Raw genomic sequence first — 22,584 nt, forward strand, 5'->3', positions numbered from 1 at the left:
GGAGCACCAACATATATAAAACAATTATTAACAGACTTAAGGGGAGAAATAGGGGCTTCCCTCGTGGCTCAGTGGTAAAGAACCCACCCACCAATGTAGGAAACGTGGGTTACATCTCTGAGTCAACAAGATGTCCTGGAGGAGGAAATGGCAACCCATCCCAGTTCTTGCCAGGAAAAATTACATGGACTTGCAGGTTACAACCCATGGGGTCGCAAAGAGTGGAACATGACTGAGTGACTGAGCACACACACACCCACAAAGGGAGAAATTATTTCACACAGTTATCAGAAGTCCTAGCCAGAATAATGAGGCCAGAAAAAAACCTAAAGGTATCCAAATTGGAAGGAAAGAAGTAAAACTGTCACTATTTGCAGATGATATGACTTTATATATACAAAATCCTAAAGACGCCATCAAAAAACTGAAAGAAATAATAAACAAACACATAAAGTTGCAGGGTACAAAATCAACACACAAAAATCTGTTGCATTTCTATATGTTAACAATGAGCTACCAGAAAGAGACATGAAGAAGTAAATCCCATTTACAATTACAACACAAAATATAAAATAACTAGGAATAAATTTAATCAAAGAGGTGAAAGACGTGGACAGTGAAAAGTACAAAGTGCTGTTGAAAGAAACTGAAGAAGGCACAAATAAATGGAAAGATATTCCATGCTAGTGGATTGAAAGGATGACCTTGTTAAAATGTCCATATTACCTAAAGTAATCTACAGATTCAATGAAACCCCTATCAAAATCTCAAGGACATTTTTCACAGAAATAGAGCAAAAATTCTAAAATTTATATGAAACCACAGAAGACTGAACCGCCAAATCAATCCTGAGGGTAAAGAAAAATAAAGTTGCAGGTATCACAACTCCCGATCTCAGACTATGTTACAAAGCTGTAATCAAAACAGCATAGTACTGGCACAAAAGCATAGATCAATGGGACAGAATTGAGAGCCCAGAAATAAATGCATACACATATGGACAATTAATTTACAACACAGCAGCAAAGAACATACGATGGATAAAGGATAGTCTCTTCAATAAATGACGTTGGGAAGGCTGAACAGGCACATGCAAATACAAAGAAACTAGGCCACTACCTCGCATCATACTCCAAAATCAACTCAAAATGGACTGAAGACTACAATTTAAAACCTGAAACTCTAAAAGTCCTAGTGGAAAACATAGGCAGTTCATTCTTGGTCATGAGTCTTAGCAATATCTTCCCAGGTATGTCTCTTCAGGCAAAAGAATCAAAACAAAAATAAACAACTGGGACTACAGCAAACTAAAAAGATTCTGCACCGCAAAGAAAACTATCAACAAAATTAAAAAGCTATTGAATGGGAGAAGATATTTGCAAGCAATTATATCTAATAAGTAGTAATATCCAAAACATATAAAGAACTGATACAACTCAACAACAACAAAACAACCCACTAAAACATGGGTGGAACTGAATAGACATTTTTCAAAGAAGATATACAGATGGCTAACAGGCAAGTGAAAACAACAGCATGAATTATTAGGGAAACACAAATTAAAACCACAGTGAGGTATTACCTTGCACCTGTGAGAAGGACTATTATCTAGTGAGTGTTGGTGGGAATGTTGGTTGGATAGCATCATCAGCTCAATGGACATGAGTTTGAACAAACTCCTGGATACAGTGAAGGACGAGGAAACCGGGTATGCTGAAGTCCATGGGGTCACAAGGAGTCAGACATGCCTGAGAAACTAAACAACAGCAATGGCCACTATGGAAAATAGTCTCAACATTCCTCAAAAAACTGAGAACAGAACCACCATATGATCCAGTTATCCCACTCTGGGGTATTTACCAAATAATATGAAACCATTATTTTGAAAAGACACATGCACTCCCATGCTTACTGCATCATTACTCACAACTGCCAAGTTATGGAAGCAACCTAAATGCCCATGAACAGATGAATGGATAATGGATGACAGATGAATGGCCATGAACAGATGAATGGATAATGGAATACTACTCAGCCATAAAGAGATGAGATCTTTCCATTTGCAACAACACAGATGGATCTTGAGGGTATTATATAAGTGAAATAAGTCAGATGGAGAAGGAAAACACCATATGATTTCACTCATCTGTGGAATATAGAAAACAAATGAAAACACACGAACAAAATCAAAGAAAAACTAACTCATAGATACAGAGAACAGAATCGTGGTTACTGGAGAGGAAGCTGCTGGGGGAAGATGAAATGGATAAAGCAGATCAACTGTACGGTGATGGATGGAAACTAAATTTTTGGTGGTGAGCATGCTGTAGATACCCACACAGATACTCTACTTCTCTGTGTATATATATACACACACCTATATATACATATATATAGATATATACACATAAATAAATAATAAATATATATACATATATAAAATATTAAATATATACATAAATATACTCTACTTCTGTATATATACAGAGGTAGAAATATGTGGTACACATGAAACTTACAAAATGTTATAAACTAACGTTAATTCAATAAGTAAAAAAATAAAATAAACATACTTTGATCTTGGTCCTTAAAGGTTAATAAATAGATAAATAGACAAAAAGAAAAGTGATGAACCCAGTTTAGCCAACAGTCATATCGCCTGGTCTGGATTCTCTCTCAATATGTCACTTCCTTTCCTTCACTACACTACTCAAGACCCCAATCCTCACATCAATCATACTGAGTTACTGACACTTCACCAAACATATATAACTTGCTCATTTCCTGTCTTGACATCTGCCCTTTTTTCTGCCTGAAAAGCCTTTCTTCTCTTAATCTACTTGAAAAGCTTCAAGAATTAGTTAAAATATCTCTTCCTCTGGGAAGCATTTCTATGACCTGCTCAGAGGTAATTACCTTTTCTTTTGTGTTCGGCGAGCCCCAATCTTAGCATGGTACTCATCAAATTTTCATGGTCACTTCCATTTCTGTGTTTGTCTTCCCAATAGGTCAGACTGCCTCACAGCTCAAACTATGTTCTATCTTTTTTCTTAAATACCAAGCATAGTGTTCAGGTCATGGCAGTTGTTTGATTATGACTCAGTTGAGTTCAGTTCAGTTCAGTTGCTCAGTCATGTCAGACTCTTTGTGACCCCACTGACTGCAGCACGCCAGGCTTCCCTGTCCATCACCAACTCCCAGAGCTTAAACTCATGTACATTGAGTCAGTGATGGTATCCAACCATCTCATCCTCTGTCTTCCCCTTCTCCTCCTGCCTTCAATCTTTCCCAGCATCAGGGTCTTTTCCAATGAGTCAGTTCTTCACGTCAGGTGGCCAAAGTATTGGAGTTTCAGCTCCAGCATCAGTCCTTCCAATGAATATTCAGGACTGATTTCCTTTAGGATGGACTGGTTGAACCTCCTTGCAGTCCAAGGGACTCTCGAGAGTCTTCTCCAACACCACAGTTCAAAAGCATCAAATCTTTGGTGCTCAGCTTTCTTTATAGTCGAACTCTCACATTCAAACATGACTATAGCTTTGACTATATGGACCTTTGTTGGCAAAGTAATGTTTCTTCTTTTTAATATGCTGTCTAGATTGGTCATAACTTTTCTTCCAAAGATTACGACTACTGAGTGACAAATGAATGATAAGTGGGATGAATCAATGAATGAAATATGCTCAGCATTTGCTCTCATGCTGCTGTAGATAGAACATTCATGATACCTGTGGAAATATAATGTGACTCAGAATACTTACTCTTCTAAGGCTTGAAGCATGCTCCCGGGGTCCTCGGAAGATAGAATGTCTATCATTTGGTCATTGAGAGCGAGATCTTCATTCACACCATCAGCTGAGGTGAACTGGGAGTGCTCCAGCTTGTTTTCGTGATGCTGAACCTTCAAGAGAATTTCAGGAACAACAGTTGAGTGGGCCTTCCTGTGAATGTCACATGCTGGAAAAGTCATGAGGGAACATGGGGATCTGTAATCAGAGAATCTAGCTGGCCTCACCACTGGTGAGCAGACAAGACTCAGGCACAACATTGTACTTTCCTGGGCCTCATTTTCTCACCAAAGAAATGGAATCATAATTCCTGTAGCCCTGCACAGACTTGTTGTGTGGATAAAACAAAGCAGGGGATAGAAAGAGCTTTATAACTATAAAGATCTAATACAAATATTTCACCATCATCATCATTGTCCCCCCATCCTCATCATCACCACCAAAACCAAAATCATATATCACCATCACCACCATCATCGCCACCAACACCATCATATTATCACCATCATCGTCATCGTCATCGTGATGCAGAAGAATATTAACAGATGGCAGATGGACTTCAACATCATGGATCTGGTTGGCTTCTAATCAGAATATAGAGTTGTCAGATGGAAGTGACATCAGAGATAATTAAGCTCAATCCTTCAATTGGATAGATGATGTATCTGTGTTGCTCTCTGACATTAATAATGCCGCAAAAATGTATAATTATACTAACATTTAAGAATTTCTGTCCCTGTGCCTTGTATGAGTTACATCATGAAAATGTCACACAAAATGTATTGATGTCCCCACTTTACATATACAGAAAATGCAGCTCAGAGAGATGAAAATGACATTATTAGAGTTCACACAGTTCATAAAGAGCCTGCATGGTATTTGACCCAAAGTCTACCTAACTCTAAGGGCTGCCTTCTGCTTTATAACACATTTTCTCCTTGGTTACCACCACAAAGAAAAAAAAAAAATTTATAATGTGGAAAGATTTCATATTGTGACGTTGGAAAAAAAAATACTACAAGAGTCTTCTTAATCTTAAATCTTAAATCAAATTCACACTTTGCTTTCCTCCCGTGGTTGTAACAATCAGCCTTTAATCTCCGAGAAATGAATTCTGCTCCTTCATCGAATGAGCAGGGTGAGTCTTGCTCATCTGTGATTGATAACAGCTTTGGGAGAGTAAGTAGAATGTCTCATTAGATGGGCTATTTTTCTTCTCTTCACTTCTGCCTGTCAAGGAGATTGTGGGTTGACCTCACTTTGAAATGACAAGTCTCTCCTCCAGGAAGTAGAGACAAAGTGAACAACGGGACAGGACTACCAGCCTCCAGAGGTGGGGGTGTCCCTGGAAGCCAGGTCTCAGCCTATACTCGGCCCCCTGAAGGCTGTTTGGCTTTACTGGACTCAGTTTCCTCACTACATGGTGAAGGAAAAAGATGACAAATGTTCCTTTCAAGTTGCTGGACCTCTGGGTAACAGTCACCCAGACCCCATGATCCTGCAGAAATGAACCACCCCTCAGGGTGCTCACTCCCAGCAGTGACTTCTCATCCTAGGACAGCAACCTGTTTCCCTGCCTCCGTTTGTCCATCCTCTGATTGGCTGCGGGGTGATAGTGGAGACTCATTCCTTCACATGTTCACTAAGTGCCAAGTGCCAGGCTCCTTACCAGGCAATGGGGATTACAGCAGCCAGCATCAGTCCTCCAACCACGACCCCTGCCCTTGCTCTTCCGTGCCTTTGAGCCCAAGATCTACCAGCCAACACCTACACTTCTTTCCCTGAAGGCTCCTTCTGGCCCTTCAGACTCCATTTCAGGGAAATAGCGCCTTTGTCCTGGCCCCCTCCCCACCCCTGTCCTCAACCAGCAGCATTTCATAACTCAATACCCATTCTCTTTCTCCCTTCAGGCAGGATCACTCTGAGGCTGGTTCTACAATGTCCCGAGTTCCCAGGTGGGATGAAGAAGCGCCTGGTACCCACGGTGGTAGCTTGACTGGATGCCTTCCTTCCCATCTCACTCCCCCATCCCCTACCTTTACTTCCTGGGGTCACTTTCCATATAAACTATTTGCATTTGGATCCTGGTCTCAGGGTGTGCTTCTGTGGGAATGCAGACCAAGACAGGAACACAGAGACTGAGGAGTTCACAGATGGGGATAAACAGTGGGGAGGAGGGTGGTCCAGAAGCCAGGGCAAGAACCCAGAGAGAGGGCCCCTGACTCGGCCAGGAAGTGGCCAAGTGATGACTTCCAAGGAGAGGCAAGGCCAGAGATGAGTCTTACAGGACGTGTCAGAATCCTGCTCATTGAAGAGCAGAGGGAGTATTACAGAAGCATCCTGGTGAGTGTGGAGAGCTCAGCAGTCATTGTCTAGAGTGGGATGTCGGGGTGTGAAGCTGGACCCCAGGGGGCTCTCTTTATAAGCTGCGCTAAGCCGTCTGGGCTTCATCCTGAGGACGAAGGGCAGACCAGGACCTGAATCAGGTGTTGGCATGAATGCACAGTGGGCCACACAGGCAGGCACTCAGTGATTCAGCCAGAATTAGGGGTTCCCAATCCTGGCCATCTGGTTAGAATCATCCAGGGAGCTTTTAAAAACAGCTAATGCTGGGGATGCCTCCCGGGAAAGCAGTCTGAGTCTGTGCAGGAGGGCCTAGCTTTGAGCATGCATCATGGTTCCCCGGGGGTCCTGACATCCATCCAGAGTTGAAGGATAAACTTGAACCTCACATCTACCACCAACCAGCTGCCCTCCAGGAAGAAGATGCGCGTGGATTCCCACCTGATGTCTGGTAAGCGAGCTTCCCTTCACACACTGGTATCGAACCATGAAGAAAAGCACAGCCCAGGTCAGCACCAGGGAGAGGATGAAGGCCACGCAGAACCCTGCTGCGTGGAGGCCGTGGTTTGGCAGAACCTGTGGGATAAGAGAGAGAAACAGATCTGTTCGTGGTCACACTTCACATCTTTCAAGGCAAGTTACAACTGAGTTAGAGAAGAGCAAGAACAGAGTCAGTGAGACCAGCCCGGTGTGGATGGAGCTTTGCCTCCTATTAGCTGGTTGTTTTGGGACCACTGCTGAACCTCTTTGGGCCCAAGCACTTCAAGGAGCTGAGCATGGAGGCTTGCACACGACAGGACCAACCACCACAAGGCTGGTACATCACAGGCACTCAGGAATGTTAAATTCCCCAATCAAATATGTAACAATCCTAAGGCAGCAGGAAGGAACCATGACATGCTTTCAGTCGGGCAGAATTTTGCAGAGGCCAGAGCAAGAATCCATAGTGCCCTCAACTTCCCTCAAGGTTGTCCACTCCCCCGGCCCTGGGACCACTACCCATTAGGGGTGGAACCCACTTTGGACGTCAGAGTCACTCTGGAGGTTGCACGTGGCAGGGGCAGCATCACACAGCAGAAGGCAGCCCAATAATGACCATCCAGGGTGAGCTGCAGAGCTCACGCTAGCTTCATTCAATGTGCCAATTGTACTCTCTCCTGGACGGTTTCCTCCGGGCTCCACTCTGTGACATCCTGGGACTAATGTGGATCCACTGATGGGCCAGGAGTGGCCAGCACCAAGTAACAACTGTGAGAAGCAGTAAGTTCTAGGCTCCCCCCACATTCCACCCTTCCCTCCACCATCTCTTTGGGATCCAGAACATGATGGTTAGAGGGAGGGGTGGAATGGGATCTCTTTGGGATCCAGACAGCAGCAGCTGCCATCTCCCTAAGCACTTAGCATGGGGCAGGCCTGGAGCCAAGGTCGTGCTCTCAGGTCGGGGCTCACATCAGAATCACCTGCATGGTCTGTGTTCCACCCTCAGGGATTCTGCATCACCAGACCTTGGGCAGCAACCGAAAAGAGGCATTTCTAGCAAGTTCCCAGGGGTTGCTGCCATCCTTCTTGACCAGGGGCCACTCTCTGAGAACCCCTGGGCTAAAGGTTTCACAAGAACTAACTCCTTGAATTTTCCCAAAGACACTTTGAGTAAAATGAGGACAGCTCTGGCTTTCAAATCCTACAGACCTGAATTGGAATGCCTCCTCTATCAAAAGAGCTGGAAGGTAACAATATTTGGGGGCCATGGACTTGACCTCTGAGAACCTCAGTTCTCTTATCTGTAACATGGGGATAAAAACATTACTTCTCACAGCAGGGAGAGTAAATCAAATAAAAACCCAGAGGATTTGCATGCAAAGTCCGACTCTTTTATTTAATTGACAAATATGTATTGGGTGTCTACTGGGTACTAGGCTACATGCTAGAAGCTAATAAGAAGGAGATGTTTTCTCCCTTGTGTGATTATGCTCTTCCTGTTGGCACTGGCCAGGGCTGACCCAGACTACACGCTTCTCACAGACAAGGGCCTGGAGCGGCACAGCAGCTGAAGCCTGGGCTCTAGACTCAGACCACTGGGCGTGGGGCCCAGCTCTGCTACCCCGTGGCCATGTGGCATTGGGCAAATCACTTCATCTCTCGCTCTCTCTTTTTGGTGCGGAGCATTTTTAGTCTTTTATTAATTTGTTACAATATTGTTTCTGTTTTATATTTTGCCTTTTGGTTGCAAGGCACGTGGGACCTCAGCTCCCTAACCAGGGATCAAACCCGCACCCCCTGCATTGGAAGGTAACATCTTAGCCACTGAACAGCCAGGGAAGTTCTCACTTCACCTCTCTTTGCCTTTGCTCTTTCCTTGTAAGACAGAGATGAGAGCCCTCCAAAGGTTGTGCTGAGGATTAAACAAGAGACATGAACAAAGTCCAGCGAAGTCATCAGAAGAGGGCCTGACCATGAAACTCGCTCACGAAATGTGATTTTTGCCCTGCCTTCCCCTGTGGGCTGGGTGACCCAAGGCGACTCCACTGGTCCAGAAAGGGAGGTGCTATGTAGTGGCCATTAACCACTCATTTCATCAGAAGGTTATCTCAAAAACAGGCCTGGGAACTTCCTGGTAGTCCAGTGGCTAAGCCTCTGTGCTCCCAATGCAGGAGGCTCGGGTTCAATCTTTGGTCAGGGGAACTAGATTCCATATGCCAGATCTAAGAGTTTGCATGCTGCACCTGAGATCTGGTGCAGCTGAAATAAATAAAAATAAATACTTAAAAAAAAAAAAAAAGAAAGAAAACAGGCCTGGCTTGAGAGAGCCTCCCATTTTGATGATACTTTGATCCTTTGGAGAGTTTTTACCAAAATGTCTATACTCAAAAATGAAGGAAAAAATGTCTGTGTCCTTAACCAGGGGCTTTAAAAAGTCCATCCCTCACCTCTAGGGTTCATGCCTCAGGAAATAATTCGAAGCTATACATAAAAGTTTACACACAGGTTGGTTTTTGCCATACATTGACATGAATCAGCCATGGGTTTACATGTATTCCCCATCCTGAACCACCCTCCCACCTCCCTCCACATCCCATCCTTTAGCCTCCAATTAAAATAAATAAAGTAAAAAAAAAAGTTTACACACAGGTTGGTTGATATGCACAGAAGATTTATTTACATATAAGACTGTTTTTAAGAACATTAAATAAAATAACAAATGTGGATGTATCCTAAATGCTCCACAATGTGGAGAATGGTTAAATATTTTAAGATTCTATGACTTATTCTATCCACATAATGGGCAATCATTCAGCCATTTTGTAAATTTTGAGAAGCAAGGTAACACATGCATGCCAGTGGGAGAAAATGGGTTTTTGACAGAAGGCAAGGGTTTAAAAAGAAACGTGAATAACCTATGTGACCTTCTTCACCCTCTTCTAACTCTGCTTCCCAGAGGTTCAATTCAGTTCAGTTCAGTTCAGTCACTCAGTCGTGTCTGACTCTTTGCGACCCCACAAATCGCAGCACGCCAGGCCTCCCTGTCCATCACCAACTCCCGGAGATCACCCAGACTCACATCCATCGAGTCAGTGATGCCATCCAGCCATCTCATCCTCTGTCGTCCCCTTCTCCTCCTGCCCCCAGTCCCTCCCAGCATCAGAGTCTTTTCCAATGAGTCAACTCTTCGCATGAGGTGACCAAAATACTGGAGTTTCAGCTTTAGCATCATTCTTTCCAAAGAAATCCCAGGGCTGATCTCCTTCAGAATGGACTGCTTGAATCTCCTTGCAATCCAAGGGACTCTCAAGAGTCTTCTCCAACACCACAGTTCAAAAGCATCAATTCTTTGGCGCTCAGCCTTCTTCACAGTCCAACTCTCACATCCATACATGACCACAGGAAAAACCATAGCCTTGACTAGACGGACCTCTGTTGGCAAAGTAATGTCTCTGCTTTTGAATATGCTATCTAGTTTGGTCATAACTTTCCTTCCAAGGAGTAAGCGTCTTTTAATTTCATGGCTGCAGTCACCATCTGCAGTGATTTTGGAGCCCAAAAAAATAAAGTCTGACACTGTTTCCACTGTTTCCCCATCTATTTCCCATGAAGTGATGGGACTGGATGCCATGATCTTCGTTTTCTGAATGTGGAGCTTTAAGCCAACTTTTTCACTCTCCACTTTCACTTTCATCAAGAGGCTTTTGAGTTCCTCTTCACTTTCTGTCATAAGGGTGGTGTCATCTGCATATCTGAGGTGATTGATATTTCTCCTGGCAATCTTGATTCCAGCTTGTGTTTCTTCCAGTCCAGCGTTTCTCATGATGTACTCTGCATAGAAGTTAAATAAACAGGGTGACAATATACAGCCTTGATGTACTCCTTTTCCTATTTGGAACCAGTCTGTTGTTCCATGTCCAGTTCTAACTGTTGCTTCCTGACCTGCATACAAATTTCTCAAGAGGCAGCTCAGGTGGTCTGGTATTCCCATGTCTTTCAGAATTTTCCACAGTTTGTTGTGATCCACACAGTCAAAGGCTTCCAGAGGTTAGATAGTTAAATAGATATTGGTTTTAATTTCTATAGTTTAGTGAACCAGAATGGTTAGTTAACTTAAATATGCTAAAAATTACACATGCATCTTTATTTCTCTATTTATCAACATTACACATTGTTTATGCATTCCTGCTATGACAGATGTGGATTTAGGTCATGAATTTTTAACCTAAAAATCTGAAGGATTTGTTACCTCCCAAAGGCTTTATATCCCTCCTTACACTTCCTCCCAATTTTAATAGTTATATTCAGTTAGCTATCTTTGCCTAACTTTGAAAAGTTGAAACTCAATTTTTATGGCATTAAATTTAGAGAATATTTCTTGTCTTCTTACTAAGAAACATGGTGAAACTAAGGCCCGATATTTTCCTCCTCCATCTCTTTTCACTACTTCTGCCCTCCAGAATTTATTATTTATTTTATACATGCCTATATGTATGTATATTCTGCAATCACATTTAAGTCTTTGTGGTGGTTTATAAGTTAATTCTAAAAATAAAAGAAATTAAAGACTATCATGATTATGATTAGACATATATATTCACTGCATATGAATGGATATGCATATTCACTCAAATTAACTGAATGTAATCCTGTGTAACTAAATGTACACCCCTGTGTGCGTGTGTATGCTAAGTCAATTCAGGTCTGACTCTTTGCAACGCTACCGACTGTAGCCCGCCAGGCTCCTCTGTCCATGGAATTCTCCAGGCAAGAATACTGGAGTGGGTTGCCATGCCCTTCTCCAGGGGATCTTTCCGACCCAAGGATCAAAACCAGGTCTTCTGCAGTGCAGGCAGAATCTTTACTGTCTGAGCCACCAGGGAAGCCCAATACATGCCCCTAAAAGTGACATATTTTTAATGCAGTGCCCTTTCTTACCCTATCAATTTTCAAAATCATGACATATTTTTAAGATTACTTCAATTTGGGCCAACACATCCCTGTGTAACTTTTTGTTTTTCCTGGGGTTTCTCATTGCTTTTCTTTTTTCTTCCTGGTGTAACATCCATTTCCTTAATGATATTAGTTGTTGCAGAGAGTCATTTTGTTGTTGTTGTTGTTCCTTAAAGTCGTCACTCCAGGAGCTCTCTGACATCCAGATCTACCGAGGACTGGCTACTTTCTAGGCTTGCTGCACTGCTATAACTGCAGGTGTCTCTTTACTGCTTTCTGTATTGCACGCATGCTCAGTCATGAAGTAACATCCAACTCTTTGTGACCCCACAGACTGTGCCCTGCCAGACTCCCCTGTTCATGGGATTTCCCAAACAAGAACACTGGAGTGGGTAGTCATTTCCTTCTTCAGGGGATCTTCCCAACCCAGGGATAGAACCTGTATCTCTTGCATTGGCGGGCGGGTTCTTCACCACTGAGCCACCAGGGAAGTTCCTCCTATAACATTGTTATATTACTGATTAAAGAAAAACTATGTTTTGGAATCCATTCCTTACATTTTCTTATGTTTTGTTTTGTTTTTTTTAGTTTGATAGAGCATTTTCCATATTTGTGTGGGCTGAAGTAAATTTGTGTAGAACATGCTTTTATTTCTCATGTAACTCTGCACTCATGTGATTGTTATCTTGGCTGAGTCCAAGGTCCAAAACCTTTTTCCCTCAGAATACTGATGCTGCCACTCCACTGTCTTTTAGTGTGCCTGATGACCTCTTAAAAGGATCTTGCTTTCTAGGAGTTTTAAGTTCTGAATGCTCAACCACTTACAAGAAGATTATGAACTATTTTTTAAATGCAGCAATACACACATTATATAATATTTACCATTTTAGTCATTTTAGAGTGTACATTTCAGTAATGTTAAGTACAACCACACATCACCACCATCTCCAGAACTTTTGCATTTTGCAAAACTGAAACATCTCCTCTGCCCAGTCCTGCTCCCCACTCCTCCCCTCCACAGGTGATCTGATTATGATGGGGGAGCCCCATGACCACCTCCTAGGTTCAGTGATTCACAAAGACTCACAGGACTCAGTATATAGTCATCCTCACACTATGATTACAGTGAAAGGATACAAAGAAAAATCAGCAATAGGAAAAGGCACGTGGGGCAAAGTCCAGTGGAAACCAGGACCAAGTTTCCAGCCTCTTCTCCCAGCAGTCACACAGAATAGACTTAATTCCTCCAGCAGTCAGTGTGATGACCCATGTGAAATGCTGTCCACTAGGGAAACTCATTTGAGACTTGGTACCCCTGGAGAAGTGGAGGGGGTGGAGCCCTAGGGATACTAGAGGACAGGAAGGCCTGGTGTGCTGCAGTCCAAGGGGTCGAAAAGAGTTGAACACGACTTAGTGACTGAACAACAACAACAAGCCCTGGAGTAGGAAATGGCAACACACTCCAGTATTCTTGCCTGGAAAATTCCATGGACAGAGGAGCCTGGTGGGCCACAGTCCATGGGGTCGCAGAGTCAGACATGACTGAGTAACTGAGCACACAGGCACTCATGCAACTAGGGTTTTTACTCAGGCCTAGAGCCAGACATCCTGGAATGTGAAGTCAAGTGGGCCTTAGAAAGCATCACTACGAACAAAGCTAGTGGAGGTGATGGAATTCCAGTTGAGCTATTTTAAATCCTAAAAGATGATGCTGTGAAAGTGCTGCACTCAATATGCCAGAAAATTTGGAAAACTCAGCAGTGGCCACAGGACTGGAAAAGGGCAGTTTTCATTCCAATCCCAAAGAAAGGCAATGCCAAAGAATGCTCAAACTACCGCACAATTGCACTCATCTCACACGCTAGTAAAGTAATGCTCAAAATTCTCCAAGCCAGGCTTCAGCAATATGTGAACCATGAACTTTCTGATGTTCAAGCTGGTTTTAGAAAAGGCAGAGGAACCAGAGATCAAATTGCCAAAATCTGCTGGATCATGGAAAAAGCAAGAGAGTTCCAGAAAAACATTTATTTCTGCTTTATTGACTATGCCAAAGCCTTTGACTGTATGGTCACAATAAACTGTGGAAAATTCTGAAAGACATGGGAATACCAGACCACCTGAGCTGCCTCTTGAGAAATTTGTATGCAGGTCAGGAAGCAACAGTTAGAACTGGACATGGAACAACAGACTGGTTCCAAATAGGAAAAGGAGTACATCAAGGCTGTATATTGTCACCCTGTTTATTTAACTTCTATGCAGAGTACATCATGAGAAACGCTGGACTGGAAAAAACACAAGCTGGAATCAAGACTGCCAGGAGAAATATCAATCACCTCAGATATGCAGATGACACCACCCTTATGGCGGAAAGTGAAGAGGAACTAAAAAGCCTCTTGATGAAAGTGAAAGTGGAGAGTAAAAAAGTTGGCTTAAAGTTCCACATTCAGAAAATGAAGATCATGGCATCCGGTCCCATCACTTCATGGGAAATAGATGGGGAAACAGTGGAAACAGTGTCAGACTTTATTTTTCGGGGCTCCAAAATCACTGCAGATGGTGACTGCAGCCATGAAATTAAAAGACGCTTACTCCTTGGAAGGAAAGTTATGACCAAACTAGATAGCATATTCAAAAGCAGAGACATTACTTTGCCAACAAAGGTTCGTCTAGTCAAGGCAATGGTTTTTCCTGTGGTCATGTATGGATGTGAGAGTTGGACTGTGAAGAAGGCTGAGCACTGAAGAATTGATGCTTTTGAACTGTGGTGTTGGAGAAGACTCTTGACAGTCCCTTGGACTGCAAGGAGATCCAACTAGTCCATTCTGAAGGAGATCAGCCCTGGGATTTCTTTGGAAGTAATGATGCTAAAGCTGAAACTCCAGTACTTTGGCCACCTCATGCGAAGAGTTGACTCACTGGAAAAGACTCTGATGCTGGGAGGGATTGGGGGCAGGAGGAGAAGGGGACGACAGAGGATGAGATGGCTGGATGGCATCACTGACTCGATGGACATGGGTCTGGGTGAACTCCGGGAGTTGGTGATGGACAGGGAGGCCTGGCGTGCTGCGATTCATGGGGTCGCAAAGAGTCGGACACGACTGAGCAACTGATCTGAACTGAACTGAACTGAGTCACTTAGGCATCCTCTGCCTGCTACCGTGTGTGTGTGCTAAGTCACTTCAGTCATGTCTGATTCTTTGCGACCCTACAAACTGTAGCCTGCTATGCCCTTCTCCAGGGGCTCTTCCTGACCCAGGGATCAAACCCATGGCTCTTATGTCTCCAGCACTGGGAGGTGGGTTCTTTACCACTAGTGCCACCTGGGAAGCATGCACCAAAATTCCAGGCTCCCAGAAGAAAACAAAACATTTTCAACATAAAATATATTGTTTATTAGAACGCTTTAGGCAACGTGAGCCACTCTTAGTTCGGTAAATGGTGAGGATCGTCCTGAAATCCAAGTTCCCAAATGCCAGCCAAGGACTCACCTTGTAAACTGGCCTTTCTAAGGACAGCCATCTCAGGTCAGCTATGTTAACTCTTCTGCACACTGGCCACTATGTTATACTCAAACCCTACCTCAGCACCTGCTCCCAAAGAAGCCAACCTGTGACAGCAGGTTTAATTCAAAAGGGCTGCAGACCTCAGTGCTCAGTGTTACAATAGCCAAGACATGGAAGCAACCTGAATGTCCATTGACAGATGAATGGATGAAGAAGATATATGCAATGGAATATTATTCAGCCATTAATAAAGAATGAAATAATGCCATTTGCAGCAACATGGGTGGATCTAGAGATTATTATACTAAGTGAAGTCAAATCAGACAGAGAAAGACAAGTATCACATGATATAGCTTTCAAGTGGAATCATTTTTAAAAATTATACAAATAAATTTATTTATGAAACAGAAATAGACCCAAAGACATAGAAAACAAACTTATGGTTACCAAAGAGGTAAGGGGGGTAGAGATAAATAGCTTGGGACTAACATATACATTCTAATCTATATAAAACAGATAACCAGTAAGGACCTACTGTACATATAGCACAGAAAACTATACTCAATATTTTGTAATAAACTATAAGAGAAAGAAATCTGAAAAAAATATATATATGCAAAACTGAATCACTTTGCTATACACCTGAAATTAAAACAACACTGTAAATCAATACACTTCAATTAAAACAATGGTTGCAGATTATGGGAACATTTAACACATTATTTAGGAGCTGGGAGACAACTAACCCATTTCTCATTCCTGGGATCCCAATGCAGGCTGTATGTAGTTAAGGTTAAATTTATCTGACAGATGAACAAGGCCAACTTGACCTTCTAGACAATCAAAGCCAAGTTATGTCAGAACCAGGAGCTTTGGTCCTGACGGTTACTGAAACCTGAATACAAGCGTGTTGCCACATACGACTCACCTATGATGAATCAGCCTCTGTCCACAGAGGCTGTTATCAGAGATGGTCAGAAAACCAATTCTGTTTTCAGATGCAAACACCCTGATTCTAAATCTTACATTTTGATTAGCACCAAATTGAAATGCAAGCTCTCCATTCGTGCTGGCAACAGCCCTCTGAGCCCTGATTTGTGTACCTACCAGATAAGAAAAAACAAATCAATACATATGAAAAGCAGTTCACAGAGCCTATATTAAAATACGGATGGAAAAGAGACAAAACGTCTGTCTAAAGAGAACAAAAGGCTGTAGATCAGTGATATGTTTTCAAGGTTTTTTCTTTCACAGAAGGCAATTTTTTTTTTTTTTTCAGCTGTAGGGAGAAGAATGGAGAGGTGAAGGACATTAATGACATTCGATCACCTACAATATGCCATTCCCTGGCTTAGGTGCCTATAGGGGGTTGAATTGTGCCATCTATAAAGATATACTAAAGTCTTATCCCCAGTACCTCTGCATGGGACCTTATTTTGAAATAAGGTCTTTGTAGACATGATCAAGTTAAGATGAGGTTATATGGGATTGTGTCTGGTCGCTCAGTCGTGTCTGACTCTTTGCAGCCCCACAGACTATAGCCTGTCAGATTCCTCTTCCCATGGAATTTTCCAGGCAAGAATATTGGAATTGGTTGCCATTTTCTACTCCAGGGGATCTTCCTGACCCAGGGATTGAACCCACATCTCTTATGTCTCCTGCACTGGCAGATGGATTCTTGACCACTAGCACCACCTAGGAAGCCCAATCCATACTGGATTAGAGTGGATCCTGAACCCAGTGATGGTATCATTATAAGGAGATGGAGACTTGGAGACAGACACATACGGGGAAAAGACCATGTGGTCATGGAGGCAGAGATGGGAGTGATGCAGCTACAGCTGAGGAAGGATTTCCAAGAGCCACCTGAAGCTAGACAGAAGCAAGGAAGGACTCTTCCCTAGAGCCTTCAAAGGGAGCAAAACCCTGCCGACACTTTGATTTCAGTCTCCTGGCCTTGGGAACGGTGTGGGAGTAGGTTTCTGTTCTAAGTTTTGTGATCATTTGCTGCGGCAGCCTCAGGAAATGAACAAAGTGTGCTAGTGCTTTATCTCATTCAATCCATCTTCAGCAATCTGGTGGGGGATGTATTATCCCCTTTCCATTGAGAGATAAACGGAGATGCAGAGAGTTCAGATAGTTAATCAAAGTCCACAGCCAAAGAGCAACACAGTTAGCTCTGTTTGACTCCAAAGTCTGTGTTTTCCCCTAGTACATCAGACCACTTACCATCCAGGGGGCTGTCTGATTTTCTAAACACATTTTTAGTCCCAAACTCCCATACCACAGTAGAAGTTGCTTACATGATGGATGAGAACCAGAAAAAAAATACTGGGACATAACTTTAGGCAGGCAGGATCAATGTACTAAAAAAGGCAAGAACAGAACTAACTCATTCTCCCAATCAAAATCTCCCTCCCTTTCCTACTTTATGAAGTAGAACAGCTGAGACAGGCCACCTCCCTCCCACTCTTTTTCCAACCTCCACCTTCTCTGAATCTCCACCTTGAGATCTTGCCCTCCTTAATCAGTTGTGCGGCCAAGAGAACTTAAAGAGCAGAGGCAGTGTGGGGAGCAGGAGCTTAATTTATCAATAACAACATGGCTGCAGCAATGAATGCCTGTATTTAGGAAGAGGACAAAGCCAGACCAGCTCTGCAGACCATACCATCTTTCTCCCCTTCTCTCCTGCAATTTCTACTTTCCAATATCAGGTGATAAGTACACCTAGGTAAAGACTGCCTCCTTGGGGCAAGCCTACTCACAACTCTCACTTTCTTCTTTTCCACCTTCTCCATTTATCTGTGTTGCTAAGTTAAGCTAGTTCCTGCTTCCTTGACTTGCCCACAGTGCCTCCACTCTTCAACTTTCCTCCTCCATATAAATGACCGAAGAAGAATGAATCTCGAGATTTTGTTTTATGGGAAGGAAGAAGCTCCCTAGAATCACTCGTATCACCATCATTATCATCACCACTAACATCGCCACCAGCCGCATCATTATCGCCATTATCACCACCACCATTGCAGCTAATATGTATTGACCAGATACTGGGAACCAGGGATAGTTCCAAGTGTATTACATGCATTACCCATTCACTCCCCACAGCAATATTATAAAGTGGGCATTACTTTAATCCATATTTTCAAATAATAATACCAAATACAGGTAAGTTAAATAGATGGCCTAAAGTCACAGAGCTAGAAAGCAGTAGACCCAGGATTCACATCACAAAGTCTAGACTAATAGCTTTCACACCACAGCTGCCTCCGCAGGGCTCAGGCTCCAGCCTGGCCTTTTACCAGGAGCCCTGCATTGAACTGTCAGGGCCTTGTGCCATTGTGAACATTCTGATACTCTCTGAGCACCCAGCTCACCTTATTAGGGTGTGACTAGGAGGGCAGAATTTTAGAATTCCTGAGTCTCTGGCCAAAAGCCTTCACAGTCCCTCAAAACTATGCTTAACTATCAACATTTTCATTGATCTTTCACCAGAGGCCAAGTAATTCCTTTCTAATCTTTGCTGTTGTTGTTTAGCTGCTGTGTCCGACTTTTTTGCAACCCCATGGACTGCAGCCCACCAGGCTTTTCTGTCCGTGGCTTTTCCCAGGCAAGAATTCTGTAGTAGGTGGGGTGACGGGTGGCTGAGGTGAGGGGGAAAACCTGAGGACTAGGGTGGGAGGAGGGGCAGCCCCTGGCTCAGCTCAAAAGACAAGGAAGACCTTCCAAGAGGTGACTGTGGGCAGAGGGCAGTAAGCCAGGCCAGGAGGAGGGTAAGCCAGGCAGACAGAAGGGCATAAGCAGGACCTGCACGTGGCAAGAGACACAGCCCAGTTCCAACACAGTGGGTTAGCAACATGCGACATCACTCTATGGGCTTATGGGAGATCACGGCAGGGTTTTAAGTCAGGAAGTAACATGGTCAGATCAGTGTTTTAGAAATAGAAATCTGGCTACTGTGTGGCTTCAGCCTGGAGGAAAGCACACCTGGATGCCACAGTCCAGGGAGAAATGATGAGGACCAGAAACAAGGCTGTGAGAAGCAGCAGAACGTACTCATAATACCACGGACCTAGACCACAATTGCTGAGAAAGGTGGAAGGCGGGAGGAGAGGGGACGACAGAGGATGAGATGGTCAGACGGCATCACCAACTCAATAGACATGAGTTTGAGTAAACTCCGGGAGTTGGTGATGGACAGGGAGGCCTGGCCTGCTGCAGTCCATGGAGTCGCAAAGAGTCGGACACGACTGAGCGACTGAACTGAGGCCCTAATTGGGGGTTCAGCTCTCAGTTCTGCCCCCACCACACGGGGGGGACCCTGAGCCTCCCCCACCCTAAACTGCAGTTTCCACATCTGTAAAATAAGGGCAAAAATCTTGCAGACAAATTCCACTAATCATTTGAAGCACAGATTTCAAACAGCCTATTTATCTTAAACTTCATTATCTAAGAATAAAGAAAAGGAGGTGGCTCAGTGACCCCAGCCTCCCCAACCCCAGCGTCCCCACTAACTTTCCTTCTCATCTCTGGAAAAGAATCATCTGTTATTACCACCTCTTTAATCACATATTAGCTGGTAACAGATTCCTTTGATGAGTTTCACCACTGTTATTTATGAAGAGCAATGCCAGACCAAAAAAAGACTTTCAAAAGAAATGCTTTAAATGCTTAAAATCCAATAAAAAGTTACACGACCATGAGGAAAAATTATTTATACAGTTTGACTTCAATTATGTAAGAAATGCATTCATAGGCTTGGGGAAAGCAAGAAACCACCATGTTAACAATGGTTATCTCTAGCGACAAGGCTAGCGGGTGATTCTTCTAATTTTCTCCGTGTCTGTCTCTCTTTCTCTGTGTGTGTGTGTGCGTGTAGAGTGGTGGTTTCTTTAAAATGTCCACAATGGACATACATTAAATCCCATTCCCCCCCCCCCCAAACCAGAAAGGTTCTGAAAGGGAGACCATATTGATTTTCCTAGAAGAGATTTTAGGAGTAATTTCACTAAGATCCTTCTACTGCTTGAGGAAGCAGAGGGCTGTTGGCCCACAGCCCTTGAGGGGCAGCTCTAAGGGCAGAAACTCTCACAATTCTGGCAGGAGCCAGAGCTTGCAGGTAACCACAGACAGAGATAATCACACACACTAACAGAGCTGTTAAGTTACAAATCTAGTGAATGAGGCTTGGATTGCAGAACCACAGAGCATGATTCCATTCCTCAATGTTTGTCATCAAGCTCCAGGACCTTGGCCAGTTCCCAGAGCATCTCAGGACCTAGGAGTTTTTTTATTTTCAAATGAGGAAGTAAAACTAGGTAATCTTTAAAGTCTCTCCCTGGGCAAAAATTCTACTGTGATGTCAATAAAAATGTATTAAGTGCCAACAAGGAGAATAATCTCAAAGTCACAGCGTGACAAGGTTTATCGGATGCCCAATGCCACTGGATCCCAGCGAGGGGTGCCACCAGCATGCTTGGGAGATGTGAAGGAATGACGGAGGTGGAGAAAATTGGTCAGGGTTCCCATAGGATGTATGCCAGCTACCCAGAAGACGGGAATGAAAAGATCAGCATATGTAAAACCAGAGTGAAGTGGGAAACACAGGAACCCCATGGCACTGGGATATAGCAGAGGTCACCATTTTTGATGGAGCCTGAATACCACCTAAGGGAACTGGGCTTTATCAGCAGGTAGTGGGGAGCCCCTCCAGAATAGAAAGTGAGCAGGCTGGTGTTTCAGGAGAGCAGGACTGGACAGGCAGGAGGCTGGGGTAGTCATTCAAACAAGATGTAACATGGAGAAGGCAGATGTGATGAAATGTCACTGCATGCCCCCAGCCTTCTGTGTTTGTGTGTGTGTGTGTGTGTGTGTGCATATACGCTTAGTCGTGTCCGACTCTTTGCAACCCGATGGTCTGTAACCCACCAGGCTCACCTGCCTATGGGATTTTCCAGGCAAGAATATTGGAGTGGGTTGCCATTTCCTACTCCAGGGGATCTTCCTGACCCAAGGATCGAACTTGTGTCTCTAGTGTCTCCTGCATCGGCAGACAGGTTCTTTATCACTGGCACCACCTGGGAAGCCCTCTGAATGAAACCCAAATTCACATGATTTTGCCAGAAGAGGTACAAGTTCCCTCCACTGTGCTAAAAGGTACATATTGTAAATCCTTGTATTTGAGAAATTCTCATATCATACATAGCTACTTACAGAGGCTATTCTTTATCTTATAAACTAATAGGAGCTCTTTATATATCATAAAAAGCTGGAGTAGGAAATGGCAAGGCTGTATATTGTCAGCCTGCTTATTTAACTCATATGTTCAGTCGGACATGACTGAGTGACTGAACAAGAACAATACATCATAAAGACATTGCTGTTGTTGTTCAGTCACTCAGTCCTATCCTACTTTTCCAAGGACTGCAGTACATCAGGCTCCCCTGTCTTTCACTATCTCCCAGAGTTTGCTCAAACTCATGTCCATTGAGTTGCTATCTAACCATCTCATCCCGTCGTCCTCTTTTCCTTTTGCCTTCGATCTTTCCCAGCATCAGGGTCTTTTTCAGTGAGTCAGCTCTTCGCAGAGATGGCCAAAGTATCAGAGCCTCAGGTTCAGATCAGTCCTTCCAATGAATATTAAGGACTGATCTCCTTTAGGATGGACTGGTTGGATCTCCTTGCAGTCCAAGGGACTCTCAAGAGTCTTCTCCAACACCACAGTTCAAAAGCTCAGCTTTCTTTATAGTCCAACTCTCACATCCATACATGACTACTGGAAAAACCATAGCTTTGACTAGATGGACCTTTGTGGGTAAAGTAATGTCTCTGCTTTTTAATATGCTGTCTAGGTTGGTCATAGCTTTTCTTTCACAGAGCAACTGTCTTTTAATTTCATGGCTGCAGTCACCATCTGCAGTGGTTTTGGAGCCCAAGAAAATAAAGTCTCTCATTGTTTCCACTGTTTCCCCATCTATTGGCCACGAAATGATGGCACTGGATACCATAATCTTCGTTTTTTGAATGTTGAGTTTTAAGTCATCTTTTTTACTCTCCTTCACTTTCACACTTTCATCAAGAGGCTCTTTAGTCCCTGTTCACTTTCTGCCATAAGGGTGGTATCATCTACATATCTGAGGTTGTTGACATCTCTCCCTGCCATCTTGATTCCAGCTTGTGCTTCATCCAGCCCAGCATTTCACATGATGTACTCTGAATATAAGTTAAATAAGCAGAGTGACAATATTGATGATTTTCCTTGATGTTTTTTTCCCCCATAGCATATTAACCAGGATTTACTTTTTACAAACTATTTCATCTATTTAGATTTATATCTATTGAGGGAGTTCATCTTCATTTTTCTTCCAGAAGATCCAGTCAATTGCTCCCCAAATTAATAAATGAAACATTCTCTCCCCATTGAGTTGAAATATCATTTTATCAGATACACGTATGTGTAGGTACTCTATTTTGATCCACTGGTCTAGTTTCTCTTGCAAGACCTGCATATAGTATTA

The 22,584-nt window shown here is 43.3% G+C and overlaps 1 protein-coding gene across 3 annotated transcripts in view; it reads right to left on the reverse strand.

Annotated features, from left to right (window-relative positions):
* Nucleotides 1-22,584, reverse strand: part of EVC2 (EvC ciliary complex subunit 2) — a 161,911-nt gene that overhangs the window by 101,657 nt on the left and 37,670 nt on the right. For all 3 annotated transcript variants that reach the window (XR_015165167.1, XM_086404830.1, XM_086404829.1), the window contains exons 8-9: nt 6,573-6,707; nt 3,762-3,901 (exon numbers count right to left, since the gene is read on the reverse strand). Coding sequence is in view for 2 of the 3 variants with exons in the window: in XM_086404830.1 (XP_086260956.1) it covers nt 3,762-3,901; nt 6,573-6,707 (275 nt within the window). In the remaining variant the exon portion in view is untranslated. The remainder of the gene's footprint in view (nt 1-3,761; nt 3,902-6,572; nt 6,708-22,584) is intronic.

The sequence above is a fragment of the Bos grunniens genome, chromosome 6, assembly GCF_055505025.1.
Source record: "Bos grunniens cultivar Pamir isolate PY7600 chromosome 6, Bosgru_T2T1.0, whole genome shotgun sequence".
NCBI classification, from domain to species: Eukaryota; Metazoa; Chordata; class Mammalia; order Artiodactyla; family Bovidae; genus Bos; species Bos grunniens.